The 21313-nt window shown below is 45.6% G+C and overlaps 1 protein-coding gene across 1 annotated transcript in view; it reads left to right on the top strand.

Annotated features, from left to right (window-relative positions):
- Window positions 1–21313, top strand: part of SMC1A (structural maintenance of chromosomes 1A) — a 32129-nt gene that overhangs the window by 649 nt on the left and 10167 nt on the right. Inside the window, exons 2-19 of the mRNA XM_059679162.1 lie at window positions 4351–4539; window positions 4638–4750; window positions 5577–5780; window positions 5874–6112; window positions 7353–7611; window positions 7709–7849; window positions 9278–9360; window positions 9512–9719; window positions 10598–10783; window positions 10867–11046; window positions 11141–11287; window positions 11383–11520; window positions 12228–12344; window positions 12445–12551; window positions 15816–15957; window positions 17017–17162; window positions 17254–17407; window positions 18387–18497. Of these exons, the coding sequence (XP_059535145.1) occupies window positions 4351–4539; window positions 4638–4750; window positions 5577–5780; window positions 5874–6112; window positions 7353–7611; window positions 7709–7849; window positions 9278–9360; window positions 9512–9719; window positions 10598–10783; window positions 10867–11046; window positions 11141–11287; window positions 11383–11520; window positions 12228–12344; window positions 12445–12551; window positions 15816–15957; window positions 17017–17162; window positions 17254–17407; window positions 18387–18497 (2864 nt within the window). The remainder of the gene's footprint in view (window positions 1–4350; window positions 4540–4637; window positions 4751–5576; window positions 5781–5873; window positions 6113–7352; window positions 7612–7708; window positions 7850–9277; window positions 9361–9511; window positions 9720–10597; window positions 10784–10866; window positions 11047–11140; window positions 11288–11382; window positions 11521–12227; window positions 12345–12444; window positions 12552–15815; window positions 15958–17016; window positions 17163–17253; window positions 17408–18386; window positions 18498–21313) is intronic.

Below are 21313 nucleotides of genomic sequence, written 5' to 3'. Positions count from 1 at the left end.
ATTTGAGACCCAGCGCTGGCGTCTCCAGAGTGCTTGGGGTCTCCATCCTCCATCCCCGGCCGCCCTCCCCAGCTCAGAGGTGGATATGCCTCGTTCTCGCCCCTGTGCTAGCACTGAAACCGCTAAAAAGTCAGAACTTATTCAAGCTCACCAAATTAACCGAGTGCTTACTGTTTTATAAGGAGTTATCAGGATGCTGCGGAAATAGCGCAGAATAGAATAAGCCATGTTCCCAGGAAAGTTACGTAATCAAGAAAGAGAAAATAGGATCTTTTGCAGCTGCGATAAGCGCTGTGCCGGAAATGAGACCAGACCGGTAGATGTTATCGAGCGACTTGGGTGGCTGGGTGGCGTCAGTAGTTAACAATACTGTATTGTATATTTAAAAGTTGCTAAGAGAGTAGATCTCAAACGTTCTCATCACAACAAAAAAATTGTAATCATGCGAGGTGATGGATGTCAGCTAAACTTACTGTGGTGGTCATTTTGCAATATGTACAAATATGGAATAATTTTATTGTACACCTGAAACGAGTAACATGTTATGTCAGTTATATTTTAATAAAACGGGGAAAAAAGAAAGGGTGGTCAGGTCAGGCCACTATTTCATATCTTAACTTCCCATCTCTAAATGATACATGGTGTGTTTCACCCATCTACCCTCTCAAGAGTTTGTTTGGAATCCTGCTGTGCTACTCCAGCCTGGAGTTGCTCTAGCTAAATCATTCACTAGTCTGAGGTGGCTGCCTTTATTGAAGTAGCTCTAACTGTGGACCTCCCTTGGAGTCTTGCCTGTTTGGCTCTCAGTGGAGAGCAGGGTTTCTCAACAGCTGCACTGTTGACATTTCCAGCGAGGTGATTCTTTGCTGTGGGGTTGGCCCTGTGCATTTCAGGCTGTTTAGTGGTATCCTTGGCTTCTACCCTCTGGATGACAGTAGCACCCCCGCACCCCCAGACGGGACAACAAAGAATGTCTCCGGACATTGCTAAATGCCCCCTGGGGGTTGCAAAATCACTCCCCCTACCAACCTCTTGAGAACCACTGACTGGCTTAGAGGGCTAATGCTTGGGGTTCCGCTCCAGTGTCTTAGAATTTGGAAAGGAGGCAAGAAGCACCTCTTGTCATTTGGTCCCCTCAGCATGGGTCGGTAGATTTGTATACCCGGCTGTTCTGAAAAGGTCCTGGGCCTGACCTCCCCTCTTACCCTCATTCTTCAATGCCCACCTCCATGAGGCATTCCTCAATTCCCCTCAGTGAATTGCTCTTCTCCTCTGGCACACAGTAGGCACTTGCTACACATTAACGTTTTTCTCCTATCTTGTATTCATAGTATGTTTTTGTATCTTTGTTACTGGTCTAAGAGTGTCTCAAAGAAGACATTTCTTAAAACGTTTTGTCACTGTTCAGCTCATAATGCATGTAATAAAAATGTTTATAATATTGAATGATTGTGAGTAAGCCGGCCTTTGTGAGATGTCCTTAAGGCTGGGGAGAGCATGGGAGAAGCCCTAAGGTTACAAATGAGTGTCTGATAGGCTGACTCCTGGTCTGCATGGTGTGCTAGTCCTGCTGTGATGAGGGAGACCTTGCTGAGTCAGGCCTGTTAGAATGGGACTGCCATTTATTGAGCACCTACTGTGTGTTGAGTACTTTATTTATTGGGCCCTTTTACATTGAAATTCTCACAATGACCCTAAGAGGGAGATCCCATTATCTATGTTTTGTATATGAAGAGGCTGAGGCACTAAGAGTTGCAATCACTTGCACACTGATTCCCAGAGCCAGGGCTAGAACCTATGCTTGTCCAAGCCTGTGCTCCTGCCACTCCAATGGAGGACTATATGCCAAGGATTGTTTTAGATGTTTTACCCACGAGTCATGGTTTCTCACATTTTCCAGGTGAGGTCAGCTAAGAAATAGTGAAACTAAATACAACCTAATCTATTGGACTAGAACCCAAGCTTTTTTTTTTTTTAATCTTTATTTTTTTTGAAGCTCTATATAGATTTAAAAACTTGTTAACAACTTAATTGTTGAATGTTGAACCAAATATGATTCTTTGCTGTCTTTGTAAAAAATTATCTTTATTACAGATGCCCCCCATTTCCCCCCATTGACCCCTTTTAGCCTGCCCCTGCCCCCCCACCCCCCCCAGGCCTTCACCACTCTATTGTGTCCATGGGTTATGCATATATGCATATAAATTCTTTGGTTAATCTCTTCCCACCCCCCACCTTCCTCTGTTGTTGAAAGTATTACAAATGTCTCCCCTTTCCCCCCATTGACCCCCTCCACCCCACACTCACCCCCAAAAACATTAAAAAAACAGTTTATTGATTTTTTAGAGAGAGAAAGGGAGAGGGAGAGAAAAACATCCATGTGAGAATGTAACATCAATTGGCTGCCTCCTGCACACTCCCTACTGGGGATCAAGCCTTAACTCTGGCATGTGGAATCAGTGACCTCCTGGTGCATGGGATAATGCCCAGCCTACTGAGCCACACCTGCCTAGAACCCAAGCTCTTAATCGCTGTCTCAAACTGCCTCCTTGGAAGGACCCGGGCTACCGTTTTTATAGCTGGATCGTTTTTATAGCTGGATCGTAAATAGGTGTTAGAAATCAGAGCCACTGTTCCCTACCCCCTAACCCCAGTCTAAATTTTTTTAAAATATTTTTTTCTGAGTCTAAACTGAAGAAAATAAAAACTGTGACTTCTCTACTGAAGAGATAACCACTCGTAATGTTAATCATATTTACTTGAATAGCTAATAAATGCACATGGTATAAAATTCAAAAAAATCCCAGGGGATATACAATAAAAAGAAAATTCCATTTCTTCCCTGACCTGTTACCTACTTTCCTTTCCAGAAGCGACTACTGTTAAACTGTTTGCATTTTCATGTGGTTTTTTTCTTGTGCCTTTCCCTCTCCCCAAGTTTTTATTATGAAAATTTTCAGACATACATGTATGTTTTGCTTAATCATTTGCAAGTAAATTGTAGACTTAATGACATTCACCTCTAAGGGATTCAGCATTCATCTCCTAAAACCATTCTCCTGTGTTACCAATATACCATTATCACACCTAAGAAAGTTAATTTCCTCATGTCATCAATCACCCAGTTCATATTCAGGCTTCCCTAATTGCTCCCAAAAATGTCTTTTGGGGGTTTTCGGGGGGGGGGACAAAATCCAATCAGAGTTCATGTACTGCCTTTGCTTATGTCTCAGTTATCTCTAGTGTTCTGGAATGGTTCTCCTAACCTTTCTTTTTGACATTGACTCTGAAAATCCCAGGCCAGTTGTCTTGTAGAATGTTCCACATTCTGTTTGTCTTAAGGTTTCCTCATGGTGTCATTTACCATGTTCCTCTAACTGCTGTATTTCCTGTCACCCTGAAGGGAGGTCTAAAGACTTGTTTAAATGCAGGTTAAATATTTTTGGGAAAATAACTTCCTAGATGCTGTGTCCTTCATATTGTATCACAATAGAATAATGCCTTTAAAAAAATTGTGGCAAAATACACACACAAAAATTTGCTATCGCAACCACTTTTATTTTTATTTTATTATTATTAAAAATCCTCACTCAAGGATATGTTTTTATTGATTTTAGAGAAAGAGGAAGGGGAGAGAGAGGGAAACATCTTGCCCTGACCAAGATCAAGCCCACAACCTGGGTATGTGCTCTGACTGGGAATTGAACTCGCGACTTTCAGTCCGTAGGCTGATGCTCTTGCCACCGAGCCAAACTGGCTAGGGCATATATTGAGTTTTGTATCTTGCTTGTTTTTCCTATTGTGGGCATTTCCCCATGTTATTAAAGGTTGTAGAATAGCCCTGGCCGGTGTGGCTCAATTGGTTGGAGCATTGGTTGAGGTGTCATCCCATGCACCAAAGGGTTGTGGGTTCGATTCCCGGTCAGGGCACATACCCGGGTTGCAGGCTCAATCCCCAGTAGGGGGCATGCAGGAGGCAGTCAATCGATGTTTCTCTTTCACATTGTTTTATCCTCTCTTCCTCTCCCTTCCTCTCTCTAAAGTCAGTAAAAAACAAAAAACAAAACACATTTAAAGGTTGTAGAACAATCTATTCTGTAAATATACCTTTTCCTTAGATAGGGTTCTAGGTTTTGGCTGCTATAAGCAGCAACTGCAGAGGGACCGTTTTTCTAAGCTTTTGACCCAGAGCTTTGGTTGGGCTGTCTTTATGAGCAATATTTTCTCCTCCTGAGTCTGAGAAGTGAGTGCTTAGGGAATATTCCTGTTCCTCTCAATATCTCCTTAATTCCTTTTCTTCTCCCCTTCTTCCTGACTTCCCCTCCTCTTTGTTGTCCCCTCCGCCCTTAGGTAAGTCAAATCTCATGGATGCCATCAGTTTTGTATTGGGCGAAAAAACCAGCAACCTGCGAGTAAAGACCCTGAGGGATCTGATCCATGGAGCTCCTGTGGGCAAGCCAGCTGCCAACCGGGCCTTTGTCAGCATGGTCTACTCTGAGGAGGGTGCTGAGGACCGCACCTTTGCCCGTGTTATTGTTGGTGAGTTAGGCTGACCAGGGCCTCTCCTTGGGTCCTGGACGTGGCTAGACTAGTTGGCTGGAGAGGAAAATCTGACCCTTGGCCAACTTGTCTTGTAGGGGGTTCCTCTGAGTACAAGATCAACAACAAAGTGGTCCAGCTACACGAGTACAGTGAGGAATTAGAGAAGTTGGGCATTCTCATCAAAGCTCGTAACTTCCTCGTCTTCCAGGTGGGCTTTTTTAACAATTATTGGCTCTCTGCTTTTTGCCAACCCTTGGGCCTGCTTCATCTCTGGCTTCCTCTCTGCCCTGAACTAATAGAGCAGCTTCCTCACTCCAGTCTTGCCCTTGTAGTCTTCAGATCAGCATCACTGGACATATTAGAAATGCACATTTTCAGGCTTCATCCTAGACCTACAGACTCGGAGACTATGGGGGTAGAGCCCAGCAGTGTGTGTTTTACCAAGCCCTCCAGGTTAGGATTGTACCCGCTAAAGTTTGAGAACCACTGCCTTAGCATGAAATCCAAACTCCTGCCATTCAGGAAACACCATCCTTTGGTTCCTGCCTACCTCACTGGCCTCATCTGCCAATGCTCTTCCCTCCACCCCTGCACTCCAGACTAATGAAACCATTTGCAGTTCCCCAAATTCACCTGCTTTCTTTGGACTGTAGGCCTTTGCACGTTAATTTTTCTCTACACGGAACAACCTCGTCTCTCCCACTTTCTTGGTTAGTTCTTCCACATCTTCCAAACTCAGCTTAGATGTCACCTTTGGGAAACCTTTCCCTGTAGACAGTCCTACCCCCAGGCTTCATTTAGTCCTTTTCTGTGCTGCTTCTTTGCTGCATTTAATACATGGTGTTGGCTTTGCTTCTGCTTCCCATGCACCTCAAAAGGCCAGGAATGTGTCCTCAGAGCCCAGTGTGAAATGCGGCACCCAGTGTGGGGAGGAGGCTCAGTGACCATTCTTCTGAAAGGTTGAGTGGTGGGAGTAGGTCGGAGGAACTGGCTGGCTAGGGTCTAAGTGGGGAGAGTGTTTTGACCTTTACTAGGGTGCTGTGGAATCCATTGCCATGAAGAACCCTAAAGAGAGGACAGCGCTATTTGAAGAGATCAGTCGCTCTGGAGAGCTGGCCCAGGAGTATGACAAGCGAAAGAAGGAAATGGTAAAAGCTGAAGAGGACACACAATTTAATTACCATCGCAAGAAAAACATCGCAGCTGAACGCAAGGAGGCCAAACAAGAGAAAGAAGAGGTAGGTGGCCAGGCTGCCTCAAGGCCCTGAGAGAGGACGGGGAGCCAGTGCCTTCCTGGCGCCCCCCCTGACTCCATGCCTCTATTTGCACAGGCTGACCGCTACCAGCGCCTGAAGGACGAGGTGGTGCGAGCTCAGGTCCAGCTGCAGCTCTTTAAGCTGTATCACAACGAAGTGGAAATCGAGAAGCTCAATAAGGAGCTGGCCTCTAAGAATAAGGAGATCGAGAAAGACAAGAAGCGCATGGACAAGGTAGAGGATGAGCTGAAGGAGAAGAAGAAGGAGCTGGGCAAAATGATGCGGGAGCAGCAGCAGATTGAGAAGGAGATCAAGTAAGAGACGGGCCTGGGCACGCAATTCATGGGAAACCAAGAGGCTGTCCTGTTTCCTAGGGCTCCTCTTGGCCTGGACTTCAGCATCCGTACTAGTTTCTCTATTTTCCTCTTGACTTGCATTTTATTTGTTATTTTTATTTTTTTTAATATATATTTTTATTGATTTCAGAGAGGAAGGTTGAGAGAGGTAGAAACATCAGTGATGAGAGAAATCATTGATCAGCTGCCTCCTGCACGCCCCACAGTGAGATTAAGCCCGCAACCCAGGCATGTGCCCTTGACCAGAATCGAACCTGGGACCCTTCAGTCCACAGGCTGACACTCTATCCACTGATCCGAACCAGATAGGGCTTGACTTGCATTTTAGACAAATAGAGTATTTAAATACTCAGGCTCTGGGTAGATAGGTGCTCAGAAGAGGGAGAGCTTGAAAGGGTGATGACTTGCCAAGTGCGAGGAAGCGATGAGAATCCCAGGCACTAGAGAGGAAGGGAGAGGGCAAGACAGAGAAATATCGATGTGAGAGAGACACATCGATTTGTTGCCTCCTGCATGTGCCCTGATTAGGGCCCGGGCCGGGGAGGAGCCTGCAACTGAGGTGCGTCCCTTTGACTGGAATCGAACCCGGGTCCCTTCGGTAGCAGGCCGATGCTCTACACACTGAGCCAAACTGGCTAGGGCAGGGACAGGACATTTTTTTTTTTTTTAATATATTTCCATTGATTTCAGAGAGGAAAGGAGAGAGAGATGGAAACATCAATGATGAGAGAATCATTGACTGGCTGCCTCCTGCACACCCCCTACTGGGGATCGAGCCCGCAACCCAGGCATGTGTCCTTGACCAGAATTGAACCCAGAACCTTTCAGTCCACAGGCCGACGCTCTATCCACTGAGCAAAACCAGCCAGGGCGCAAGGACAGGATTTTAAAAGGCCAGTTCAGATGGGGGACGGCTAACACAGAATATTCTAAGAGTTGTTATGAGGGTTCTGGCCTGGCTGGTTGAGGCCAGGGTAGCAGCTTTAACCTTATGGAGGGCCTGGAATGCGAGGCAGAAGGTCCCAGGGAATAATCAGCCCCTGTTTTGAGGATCTGTGGGGCATCAGGTCATTATTGTTAGGCAGTTCCCTGGGGCTGGCTGTGTGTGGGGGTTCAGGCATCCCTATCTTTGGGTAAAAAACCTAGGAACCCTCCTCCAACAGTGCTGACTGGTTTCCCCCCTCCCCTCTGGCAAAAGGGAAAAGGATTCAGAATTGAACCAGAAGCGGCCTCAATACATCAAAGCCAAGGAGAATACCTCCCACAAAATCAAGAAGCTGGAAGCAGCCAAGAAGTCCCTACAGAATGCTCAGAAGCATTACAAGAAGCGTAAAGGTGACATGGATGAGCTGGAAAAGGAGATGCTCTCGGTGGAAAAAGCCCGGCAGGAGTTTGAGGAACGGATGGAAGAGGAGAGTCAGAGTCAGGGCAGAGACTTGACCCTGGAGGAGAATCAGGTAAGCTCTGGGAGGGCTGAGGGGGAGGATGGGGAGATTGCTGGGCTGACATGGACTGAACGGTCAAATGTGTCCTCCTTTCCTGTCTCTAACACAGGTGAAGAAATACCACCGGTTGAAAGAAGAAGCCAGCAAGAGAGCTGCTACTCTGGCCCAGGAGCTGGAGAAGTTCAATCGAGACCAGAAAGCTGACCAGGACCGGCTAGATCTGGAAGAGCGGAAGAAAGTAGAGACAGAGGTGGGCATGTTACAGGATTGGGGTTGATGGTCCAGAGAAAAGGAAGTAATGGTAATCTTAATTGTAACGACAACAGCTAACATCGAGCAAGCACTTACTGTGTGTTGGGCACTATACGTGTATTCACTCGTTTAATTTCTGCTTTTCCAAATGAGGAAACTATATCACAGAGGTGAGGCAATTTGCCTACGGTCACTTCATTATTAAGTGGCAGAACCAGGATATGAACCTAGCCAGTCTAGCTCTAAAGCCCACACTCTATCAAGTATACTTCATTTACTGTCTTCCTAATAACAGTGATAGTGAAATAATAACAAGAATAGAAAAGTGTTATGGCCCTTGCTTGTTGTTAGACCATTGTCTGGATATGCCAAGGTTGCCGGTTCGATCCCCTGTCAGAATCAACCAGTGGCTCGGTGGATAGAATGTCAACCTGTGGACTGGCCGGGTTCGATTCCGGTCCAGGGCACATGCCCGAGTTGCGGGCTTGATTCCCAGTAGGGGCATGCAGGAGGCAGCCAATCAATGATTCTCTCTCATCATTGATGTTTCTCTCTCTCTCTCCCTTCCTCTTTGAAATCAATAAAAATATATTAAATAAATAATCAATAAATAAAAATTTTAAAAATCAACCAATGAATGCATAAATGATTGGAACAACAAATCAGTGTTTCTTTCTTCCTCTCTCTCTCTAAAATCAATACGTAAAAATTAAAAAACAAAAAAGAAAAGAAAAATTCTTATACTACCCCAAGAATTCACAGCATTCCAGGTATTCTGCTAAGCACTTCTTTTGGCGGTAGGCGTCAATATTAATAGCTACCCTATATTAAGCACTTAATTACATTATTTCTGAAGTGGCAGTTACCTACATTTCACAGATGACAAAACAGAGGTGCAGAAAGGCCCAGAAAGCTTTATCTGGCGTTGGTTTGAGCCTCTCTGAGTGGTGAAGAGAGCCCAGGCTGGGTAGAACACTGAGAGGGTCTCACCAGGCCCTTGGAGGCCTCGTCAGTTAGAGCCACACCGAGCACTGTCTGTGTATCTGCTCTTTTAAAGGAATTTTTTTATTAATTTCAGAGAGAGGAAGGGAAAGGGATAGAGAGATAGAAATATCTATGAGCGAGAAACACTGACGGGCTGTCTCCCGCACGCCCCCTACTGGGGATCGAGCCTGCAACCTGTCCATGTGCACTGCCCGAGAATTGAACCAGTGACCTCTTGGTGCATGGGACAACTCTCACCCGAGCCACACCAGCCAGGTTGTGTGTCTGCCTTTTAGTAGGCCTCCTGCGATAATGACAGATTGTCCTGGATTGTTGGGCTCTTGGATAAGCAGGCACGTAGGGGCTGTAAGCCCAGGCCCCATGGTCTTGGGAGTTACCTTGCTTAGCCCCTGGTAATGGAGTGTATTTGTCTCTCTTCCAGGCCAAGATCAAGCAAAAGCTGCGGGAGATTGAAGAGAATCAGAAGCGGATTGAGAAACTGGAGGAGTACATCACGACTAGCAAGTATGTGGCTCTGCAGCCTTCCCTCCTACTTCTGGGGCTGTTCTTATGTACCCTCCCTATCCTAACCCTCCCCTGGCAGAGGCCCCCAGAGGCCCTCTCAGCCCAAAGTATTTCCTGACCAGGCAGGGTAACCCCTATATCCCCTTTATAGGCAGTCTCTAGAGGAGCAGAAGAAGCTAGAGGGGGAGCTGACAGAGGAGGTGGAGATGGCCAAGCGGCGTATTGATGAGATCAATAAGGAGCTGAACCAGGTGATGGAGCAGCTGGGGGATGCCCGCATCGACCGCCAGGAGAGCAGCCGCCAACAGCGCAAGGCAGAGATTATGGAAAGCATCAAACGTCTATATCCAGGCTCTGTGGTAAGAGTGGAGAGAAAAAACTCATTTCCTGAGCACTTACTTTCACACTCAATCAAATCATTTTCCCAGCAGCCCTGTTAATTCCATTTTTTACAGCTGGAGAACTGATAGGTTAAATTGACCTGCCCAAGAGCACAGCTTATGAGTGAAAGAACTGCAGTTCACACCAACTTGTTCTGATTCTTAACCTCATGTTCTTTTTATCACACCAGTTGCATCTTCTGGAAGGTTTTGTCTTGCTGTGTCCACTCTTTTGTGGGAGGCAGGGAGACTAGAGAGACCCTTGGAAGGGGGAGAGGCCATGGGGCAGAAGTAGCTCTGTGCAGGCTTCAATATGAGTTCCCTTGCTATGAACCAACCCGCTCATTTGCCTGTCTTTTTCAGATCTGTAATCCCATCCCTGGGTTCAGCTTAATTGGGTTCGATAAATATTTCCTCATCTCTCCTCTAGACACTGCTGGGGAGTTTATATAGGTGAAGTAGGCTCAGGCCTTGCCCTTGAAGATCTTTCCCTTCATCTGATAATTCTTAGGGAATCATGGCTGGTTTGGAGAGAATGTGGGCAGATGAACTGGGAAAACAGGTTTCTTTTGCTGGTGCTTGTGAGAATTTGAGATAATGCATGTAGGTTATCTGATGTAGTGTCTGGAGTGGCAGCAATGTGTGAAATGGTCAAAGTGAGGTTTAGCAAGGATGATTTTGGATTCAGATATGAATGCCTGAAGTCCTTTTTGCTTTGGGGCCAGGGTTAGCTTTTTCTTCATAGCCTGGGGGCTATGTTCCTGATACAGACTCTGATCTACCCACGCTGGCAGTTGGGGTTTCTGAGCCAGCTCCCGAAAGTCTCAGGCCTTCTTTTTCTTCTGTGACTTCCTCAGTACGGCCGCCTCATTGACCTCTGCCAGCCCACACAAAAGAAGTATCAGATTGCTGTAACCAAGGTTTTGGGCAAGAACATGGATGCCATCATTGTGGACTCGGAGAAGACAGGCCGGGACTGTATTCAGTACATCAAGGAACAGCGTGGGGAGCCTGAGACCTTCTTGCCTCTTGACTACCTGGAGGTGAGGCTGGTATCAAGACTGTGTGTGAAAGACCCTCCTCCTCGCCTCCCATGTTCTGCCACCTACTGAGCTTCTTCCTACAGGTGAAACCTACAGATGAGAAACTCCGGGAGCTGAAGGGGGCCAAGCTGGTGATTGATGTCATTCGCTATGAGCCACCTCACATCAAAAAGGCCCTGCAGTACGCTTGTGGCAATGCCCTTGTCTGTGACAATGTGGAGGATGCCCGCCGCATTGCCTTTGGAGGCCATCAGCGCCACAAGGTATGGATTCCCTTGCCCAGATTGGAGCTGGACAGGCTGGCTTACTATTGGAGATTCGTCTGTTCAGCTTCTCTGTTCTCCCTTCTGTGTGTAGACAGTGGCACTGGATGGGACCCTCTTCCAGAAGTCAGGAGTGATCTCTGGTGGGGCCAGTGACCTGAAGGCCAAGGCGCGGCGCTGGGATGAGAAAGCGGTAGACAAGTTGAAAGAGAAGAAGGAGAGGTTGACAGAGGAGCTGAAAGTAAGCCACTGGCAACTTTGTCCCTGGGAGTGGGGGTCCGAAGCTCAGGCCAGCCACCTTCTTACCGCCTTGCCCTTCTTTCTTGTCCACTCCAGGAGCAGATGAAGGCCAAGCGGAAAGAGGCAGAGCTGCGCCAGGTGCAGTCTCAGGCCCACGGGCTGCAGATGCGGCTCAAGTACTCACAGAGCGACCTGGAACAGACCAAGACACGCCATCTAGCCCTGAATCTGCAGGTGGGGTCTGGCCCCAGCCCTGTTTTCTAAAGCTTTCTCTGGGGGTAGGGAACTTGTCCTGCTCCCCTCTCTCCCAGGCTGCTCCAGGGAACCAAGCATAGCACAGTCAGCCAGCCAGGGGTTCAGATCTTGGCTCTGTGTAACATTATGCAAGTTACTTAACCTATCAGTGTAAGTTTTCTTTATCATTAGCTGTAAAATGGTAGTTAGGATACTACTTGCTTTATTAGGGTCATTGTGAAGATTGAGTGAGTTAGTACATGTAAATTGCTTAGACTGATTCTTCGCACCCAGTAAGTGCTCAGTAAATACTAGGGGCTGTTATTAGCAGAATTCATTCATTTAATAAATATTTGAGCTTCTTCTAAAAGTGAATGGATAGTGAGCTATAGGCATTTCAGTCCCTGTGTGGGCTACTCTTCTAGATGTTAATGTGTTTGATCATGACGTGCTTCCCCAGACCACCCTGGAAGGGGTGTGTGTGTGTGAGTAGTTTTGCCTTTTTCTAAAATTAAAAAGTCTGAGTTTTCTAAAACTTCTGAAGCTCTGTGGTAGTTCGAGAGACGATGGAGCTTTGACTGGTGCTAAGTCACGTTCTCTCAGCGTGTGGAGAGCTAGCCCTTTGTGTCCATGGCCAGGGAACTCGGGTGGCTCCTTCCTCTAAGGAGCCTAGTCTCTTTTTAACGCTCTCATCCCCATTTCTGCAGGAAAAATCCAAGCTGGAGAGTGAGCTAGCCAACTTTGGGCCTCGCATCAATGATATCAAGAGGATCATCCAGAGCCGAGAAAGGGAAATGAAAGACTTGAAGGAGAAGATGAACCAGGTTGGTGGAGGAGCCATGCCAGCATGTGCATCGGGGCAGGGCTGGGGCTGGAAGCAGCACTCTGACCCAAAACGCCTTTGCCCTCCTTTGCTTCTGTCAGGTAGAGGATGAGGTGTTTGAAGAGTTTTGTCGGGAGATCGGTGTGCGTAACATTCGGGAGTTTGAGGAAGAGAAGGTGAAGAGGCAGAATGAGATCGCCAAGAAGCGGTAAGTGTAGAGACTGCAGTGCCTCTGAGACCCCAGCCTGATGTCCTGGAAAGTCAGATGCCATCCTAAGGCTGGGAGCAGCTCTTGGATGGGCGTTCATTATAGGTCAGCCTTAGAGAACAGGGACATTAGGGAGGTGCTGTCGCACAGTGTAGTGGGTAAGAGGGCCAACTTTAAGCGTGGTTTACCTGGGTTAAAAATCCCAGCTCCACAACTCGTGTTGGACAGTGACTTGATCTCTCTCAGCCCCTGTTTCCTTATCTATAAAATGGGATAATGACACCATGGCATTGTTGGCGGATCAGGTGAAATAATCCTTATAAAGTATTTAGCAACATACTTAGCACCTACTAAGAGCAATAAATATTAGCGTTTTATTTTTTTTATTTTTTATTTTTTTTTATTGCTTAAAGTATTACAAAGGGTATTACATATGTATCCATTTTATCCCCCCGCCCTAGACAGTCAATATTAGCGTTTTAAAATAATCCTGAGGTGTTGGGGTTTTTTTTTTAGATATATTTTTATTGATTTCAGAGAGGAAGGGAGAGGGAGAGAGAGAGAACAACATCAATGATGAAAGAGAATCATTGATTGGCTGCCTCTTACACTCCCCCTACTGGGGATCAAATCTGCAACCCAGGCATGTGCCCTGCCGAGGAATCGAACTGACCTGGTTCATACATAGGTATATGCTCAACCACTGAGCCACACTGGCTGGGCAAATATTAGCTTTTATTATTGTCATTATCTTATAGGCAATGCAGGTGAGGAGTAACAAATTTCTAGGTTAGAAGAATAGTAAGAACAAAACAACAGTTTCTCCTCTTCCCCACTTCAGTTTATTCATTTGTTCAGCAGACCTTTCTTGAGTACCTGTGTTGTGCCAAGTTGTCCTGTGCTAGGTATTGGAGGGGGTTGGGAGATGGGGATAAGGCAGATGAACATAACACAGTCTCCTTAAAGTTCATCTGCTGGCCCCTGAGCCTCAATTGGCAGTTCACGTAGCCCACAACCCATACAGTAAATATTCATTGCTCTTCTACCCCCAGGCCAAGCTCAAGGGATATAGAATTGAGTCAGAAACTGCCCCTGCCCTCAGTGAGTTGAGTTATGGAGTAGTAGGGGAGACAAACAAGTAGATCAGCAACTTCAGATTAATATGATCAATACTGTACCTTAGGTAGATACAAAATACAGAGGAAATGGTCAAGGAACTTCAAAACAACAAGAGGAAAAATCCAAACAAGAGACCCAATAGAAAACTGGACAGAGGATGTAGTTAGCATGTCATGGAAAGAGAAGTTTGAATGGCTAATTACGAAGTGATATTCAGTCTCATTCCTAATCAGAGAAATGTAAATTAAAACAATCTAGAGGTATTCAGTGAAAATAAGTCTCCGGCAGTTCTGTGACTTAGCAAAGCCACACCTGGGTATGTATCACAGAGAGTCTTGCCACAGGGTCACAGAGACACACATTCAGGGCCGTTTATCTTGTCATAATTCGGTAGTAGGATGTTGGTGCAATGTAGACTGCCATTACGAGGGAAAGTATAAGTGAAATGTGATGAGTCTACAGACTCCTGAATACTCTATAGCTGTTTAAAGCAAGAACTAGATTTATGGGCAGTGCCCTGTATAAATGTACAGCACCATGCATTTGTGTAAGTTGAAAAACAAAATGACATAAGGGTATGCATTTTAAGGCTATGTACATATGTTTGTGTATGTGTGTATATATATCTGTCGCCTTGGCGTGCATGCTCACTGTAAAGAAGAAAAGGGGAGTGAAAATCAGGGAGTGAACCAGAGGAGACAAAGGAAGGGTCTTGCACAGACAGCAATCATAAATGCGTTAGGAACTGTGGGATGTGATTAGCTCAACAGCTGTACAGGGAGGAATCCAACAAAGTGTAATAGAAACTAAGAACCTGATCACAGCCTTCGGGAAAGGTTTTACAGAACAAGGAATGATGAAATGGAGACCTGTAGAGTGAGTAGGATTTAGCCAGCCGGGCAGCAAAGTCCCAGGCAGTGAGAACAGCATGCTCAGAGGTGTGAGGGATCATGCCTTGTTCTGAAAACTAAAGAGTTCTGAATGTCTGCAGCATAGAAACGGGGTCAGGTGGAAGGCGGGGGATGGTGGGGAGGTCAGCGGGGGCCAGATCACAGAGGGCTTTATGAGTCATGCTTAGGAGATTGGACTTAAAATTGCATAGCTCAAAATTATAGAGTCAATTACATTTCATTTGGATTATAGTGACTAATAGGTTTAAACTGCCAGCATGACATCTGGCAGCATCTATGACACCACATTGGGGGTGTGGGGCTGCTGGAAGTATCTGTATGCTGGTTACATATTCTTTGAGTTCTGAAGAGATGGTGAGGAGGGCAATAGCAGGAATCTAGTATTTTCTCCATGGTTTTTTGCTACCCAAGCTCTACTACCCCTTAGAAGTTCTGGAATCTTGGCGTGGGGGGTGTGCATGTACGGACCATAGTTGGAACGAGTCAATATGAGTCGAATACCTGGCAGTAATGATGGTAACTACAATTTACTGAGTATTTAACTGGGTGCCAGGTATGGTTCTAAGGACATACATATTAACTCCCAGTAACTCCGAGGTAAGTACTATTATTATTTCCATTTTACAGACGAGGAAACAGAGGCATGGAGAGGATAACTAACTTGCCCGAGAGTATACTACTAGTAAATGACAGAGTTGGGATACCATTCCTCTTATCCCACCACACTGGACTGCACCAGTGCCATAGGAGAAGGAGCCTGGGTTTGGTGCTAGACCTGGGTTTCCATCTCACGTTTGCCATTTACTAGCTATGTGGCCTTGGGCAAAGGTCTTTTACCTCTTGGCCCAAGTCTCCTTATTTGTAACATGAGGGTAATAATGCCTAGTTGTGGAGCTGTTGATTAGAGGATTAGAGGTAATGCATGTAGAGTACACAGAAGCTTAATAAATAGGAATTATAGCTGGTGGGTTGAGGTGGACCTTTTTGTGCTTCCATCTAGGAAGTTGCGGATGGAGGGTCTGGAGTTCTCCAGTGTTTAAAGGGAGACTAATGGATTTTGGCCCGGTTTCCCCTGGCTTGTGCCATTTCCAGAAAGCTTGGCTGAGAAACTTAATTCTCCAACTTCAGGGAACAGTTTGATGTGGATGTGGATGGATGAGCTGGGTGGTGACTGAAATTTAGCAGTGACCCTGGATCCCTACGACCTGGGCCTAGTTCTCCTTTCTTCCCACAGTTTGGAGTTTGAGAATCAGAAGACTCGCTTGGGCATCCAGTTGGACTTTGAAAAGAACCAACTGAAAGAGGACCAGGATAAAGTACACATGTGGGAGCAAACGGTGAAAAAGGATGAAAATGAGATAGAAAAGCTCAAGAAGGTAAGGAAAGAGAGCATGAAAAGAACTCCCATGTACCCATCACCAAGAGTCATTAACATGTTGCCATATTTGCTTTTGCAGACTCTCTCTGTGGATGCATATTCTTATTTTTTAAAAAAAATATATTTATTTTTGTTTATTTCAGAGAGGAAGGGAGAGGGAAAGAGAGAGAGAAACATCCATGATGAGAGAGAATCATTGATTGGCTGCCTCCTGCATGCCCCACACTGGGAATTGAGTCTGCAACCTGGGCATGTGCCCTGACCGGAATCGAACCATGACCTCCTGGTTCATAGGTTGATGCTCAACCACTGAGCCATGCTGTCTGGGCTGTGCATATTCTTTTTATGAGCCATTTGAGAGTAAGTTGTCAATACGTCCTCTCTATTTGACTTTAAGATCAAAATGAAAACAAAACACTCCCCTTTTAAATAATCAGACTATAGTCCCCTGTCACTGACCACTCATTCCCAGTCCTCTTATTCTTCCCGGGGCTAACTCCATGGAATGTATATTTTCCAAACCTGCAGGTATTGATTGACTTGAATACTTCAACATTCATGTATGTGTACTCATAGAAAAAATCCACCATATTGTTTGTGTGGGTTTACAAAAAACATTGATGTTATTATATAGCTCACAACAGTAGTTTTGATGTGGAAAAGATGCTCAAGTATAACAAATCAAAAATATCAAGTTTTAATTAACAATCTAGCCTTAACTTTTTAGATCTGTCCTATAAGTAATGCTGGGAGGAAACAGGCTAAAATATTGATTGGTTATCTCTAGCTGGTAGGATTATGAGTGATTTTTGTCATCCCCGCTAAATACTTTTTCTGTATTTTGAACTTCTGTACAGTAGGCAACTGGTAAAATGGGCAACCAGATAATTTAGAATAAGATAAAAGAAGCTTGAGAGGTGAGAAGGGTTTGTGAAAGCAGAACTCATTGAAGAGAGGCTCCAACAAACTGGTGGAAAGGGTGGGGACAGAAGGAGAAGATCCTAGGAGAGATAAGGAAAGCCTTCACCTCTTGTCCTGTTCCCCCTGCTGGGACCAGGAGGAACAAAGACACATGAAGATCATAGATGAGACCATGGCCCAGCTGCAAGATCTAAAGAATCAGCACCTGGCCAAGAAGTCAGAGGTGAATGACAAGAATCACGAGATGGAGGAGATTCGTAAGAAACTGGGGGGCGCCAACAAGTGAGTGGGTTCAGGCCTGGGGTTGGGGCAAATAGGTATGGCAGGCAACCTGCTGGATTTGGGTCTCACCTTTTTCCCTGGATCTTCTTAGGGAAATGACCCATTTACAAAAGGAGGTGACAGCCATTGAGACCAAGCTTGAACAGAAGCGCAGTGACCGCCACAACCTGCTACAGGCCTGCAAGATGCAAGACATCAAGTTGCCACTGTCCAAGGGCACCATGGATGATATTAGTCAGGAAGAGGTGAGTATCAGGGTTGGTGTTGGGAGTGGGCTGTGAGCAACATTAACCAGGGATGGGGAGAAAATGTGAAAGTGGCCTGGGAGGACAGGAGAGAGAGAGAGAAAGATCATAAGGAGGGATGGCAGGGGAGGCTGTGGAGACAAAGGTAGTGGCGTGGTGTGACAGGGAAGTTGCATTGGGGGTAGAGCTGTATGTCAGTTGGTGGTGAGGGAGGTAAGCCAGGAGAACATGAAATCTTTCATTAACCTTAGGAATTGAGCTGTTAGCTCCAGCAGGTGATGGATATTGGTAGGAGCAGCAATTGAGGGACATTAGCCAAGAGGTAAGGAAGATGGAAGGTGGAGGACCTGCGGGATGATCGCTTAGCTGCAGTGAGGGAGGTTGGCCAGGAGAGGGTTGGGTAAGAGACATAGCAATGCAGAGGTGACGAAGCGTATAGGAAAGGGAGGGCCACTAGCTGATAAAAGGGCCAAGTCATTTTATCCACTGGAAGTGAGGATTGGTAGCAAGGGGTGGGAATGTTAACTGAGGAGGTTTGCGTAGGTCTTGTCTTCTACTTGGACAGGTATCTCAGTCCCACATGTCCTCCTACATCCCCTATTCCAAAATAGCATTTCACTTTAATTCAGCAAAATATTGTGAACACCAGAAATGCACCAGGGCTCAAGGTATCATGTGACGTGATTACTCCTAATCTAAACCACATCTCTGCCAGGCAGGCATTGCTCCACATTAGAGATGAGAGAGCTCAGATCCCACAGAATGATTTGAACAGAAGCCCAGTGGTTCTGTGAAGGAAGATCACACCCTTAGGCTGCGATAGAGCCCAATTTTGAACTCAGATCTTTCTGCCTTCAAAGCTGCTGTCCTGCCACAAGGTGCTTTCTCAGTCATTGAAGGTGCCAAGGAGCCCCAGCCCCTTCTAGAGGGGCCCTCTCCTGGCCAGTCTGCTCCATTCCGCTCCCTGTTGTCATTGCAGGGTAGCTCCCAGGGGGAGGATTCTGTGAGTGGTTCTCAGCGAACTTCCAGTATCTATGCACGAGAGGCCCTCATCGAAATTGACTACGGTGACCTGTGTGAGGATCTGAAGGTGAGGATCGGCCTCGGGGGTTGGGGGACATTTTCCCACTGTCCAAAGAGTAGGTCAGCTCATCTGGGGACCCTCTGGAGACCAGGGCCAGAAAGAGGGACAAGCTGGCAAGAGAGGGAGGGTCGAGTTATGATCCAGGGTCGCCCCCTATATGCACGGATACACCGGCACATCTTCCTCCCTGACCTCAAGTTGCGCCTATCCCTGCCTGCTGCTCATCTTCCCCTTCCGTGTGTGTATGTCTCAGCCCTGATGTACACACAAAGAACAGGCTCCTGCACAGACAGAGCTCAGAGGTTCCTCAGCCCTCTGTCCCAGGCGCTCTTCTCATTTGGCTTTTTCTCATCCTGGATCTTTCTTTCAGCTACCATCTTTATGCTAGGTCCCACAGGTATCTCAGATGCCAGCCCTCCTCCGCAAATCTGCCCCTTCTCCTCAGAGCCGGCCACAGGTTCAAACCAGAAATCTGAGCCTCATGCCAGATTCCCTCTCTCACTTGGCCTATTCAGTGAATTACCAAGCCCTATCCATTCTATCTCCTAAATAGCTATTAAGTCCTCTTTTTTTCCTGTTCCTACTAGCACAGGCCACTTTCACCTCTCACATGGACTACAGGAGCCTCCTAAATAGCTTCTGATGCTTTCCAATCCATCATTATAGCAGGGGGAATTGGCTTTTTAAAAACTTTTTATTGTGGATGTTCTCAAATATACAGAGAATGCTATAATGAACCCCTAGGTACCTATCACTCAGCTTCAGCAATTAGCAACATATGGTCAATCTTGTTTTTTATACCCTCCCATCTCCCCATTGGCCTATTTTATTTAAATCAAATGCCAGATATTCCATTCATAGAAGGACTCTTTAAAAAGACATAACCACAACTCTTTAATATCATCTAATACTTAGTAAATGTTTAGAGTTCCATGAACATCCCATAAATATCTTTTTCTTTTGCACAGTTTGTGTGTTTAAATCAGGATTCAAGTGAGGTCCATATGTTAGAATTGGTTTCTTCTAGTCTATAACATTTTTTTCTTCCTATTTATGGAAGAAACTGGGTCATTGGACCTGCACAATTTTCTACATTCCAAATTTGGCTGAGTATGTCCCATCATGTTATTTAACATGTTGTTCCATCCCCTGTATTTCTATAAACTGGTAGTTAAGTCTAGGGTTTGACTGGATTCAAGTTCATCTTTTATTTTTGACAAGAATACATCATAGGTGGTACTCTGTGCTTGTGAACTTCCTTTCGTGTCGCATCAGTGGACACTGAATGTCAGTCCTGTCTTTGTCATGATAAGATTTATCGTTGTTCAACGTTCTTATGAATATTCTTGCCAAAAACTCAAGGATCTGATCAAGCTTTTATAACCACCAATTATAAGAAACATGGGTGCCAGAGGAACATGTTAAATAAAAGCTCAGGCATGCGTTCAGCCAAATCCATACTGGAAAGTAAAGGACAAAAGACCTGTTCTTTTCCATATATATGGGAAGAAAGAAAATAAATACAGAGGGGGAACTTTTATCGACTATAGCAGACAAATCAACCCATTGGACTATGTGGCTCTCCCTTAAGTCCATTGCAAAGAAAAGAGAGAAAGGGGAATTTATAGATTAAATGAGATTTAAGAGACAGGTCAGCCAGTTGCAATGTGTGTACCTTATTTGGAACTTGCTTTGAAAACCTGTAAAAAAAAAAAATTTTTTTTTGGTTTGTTTTTGTTAATCCTCATCTGAGGATATTTTTAGAGAGAGTGGAAAGGAGGGAGGGTAGGAGGGGGAAAGGGAGAGAAAGAAACATTGATGTGAGAGACACACCAATTAGATGCCTCCTGCACACACCATCAGGGCTGGGGATTGAACCTACAACCCAGGTATGGACCCTTGACCAGGAATTGAACCCGAGACCCTTTGGTGCTAGGGACAATGCTCTAACCACTGAACATACCAGCCAGGGCTATAAAAAATTTTTTTATGAAACAATCAGAACGATTTGAACACTGACCAGATAATTTTTGATGCTCAGGAATTGCTGCTAATATTTTTAGGTGAGTTAATGGTATTGGATTTTATTTTATTTATTTTTTAAAATATATTTTATTGATTTTTTTATAGAGAGGGAGAGAGATAGAGAGTTAGAAACATCGATGAGAGAGAAACATTGATCAGCTGCCTCCTGCACACCCCCCATGGGGGATGCGCCCGCAACCCAGGTACATGCCCCTGACCGGAATCGAGCCTGGGACCCTTCAGTCTGCAGGCCGACGCTCTATCCACTGAGCCAAACCGGTTTCGGCTGGATTTTATTTTTAACCGTCCTGTCTTTTATAACAGTGGTTCAAAATGGAGGTGGGGTGGATTTTGCATCCCTAGGGGACATTTGGTAATGTCTGAAGATATTCCTCACACCCACTTGTCACAACTGGGGCGGAGGTTACTACTGGCATCTAGGGATGCTGTGAAACATCCTGCAGTGCCTAGGACAGCCCCTACAGAAACAATGCATCTGGCCCCAAATGTCAGCAGTGTGGAGACTCAGAAACCCTGCTTTGGGGATCAAGTTGAAGTATTTATGGATGAAATGCTATGTCTCAGATTTGTTTTAAAATAATTGAACATAGAAAGGAATTAGGCATAGATGGCAGAGTATTTGCTCCGAGTTGATGATTATTGAAGCTGGGTAATAGGTACATGGGAGTTCATTATATTCTCTGCATTTTTGTGTATGTTTGAAAAAAGAAAACAATCATGATCACTGGGTTCAGACATTGTTAGCCCTATCCATTTTCTTTTTAATCCACCTGAGG

The sequence above is a fragment of the Myotis daubentonii genome, chromosome X, assembly GCF_963259705.1.
Source record: "Myotis daubentonii chromosome X, mMyoDau2.1, whole genome shotgun sequence".
NCBI lineage: Eukaryota > Metazoa > Chordata > Mammalia > Chiroptera > Vespertilionidae > Myotis > Myotis daubentonii.
This window is presented reverse-complemented; position numbering and strand designations above follow the sequence as displayed.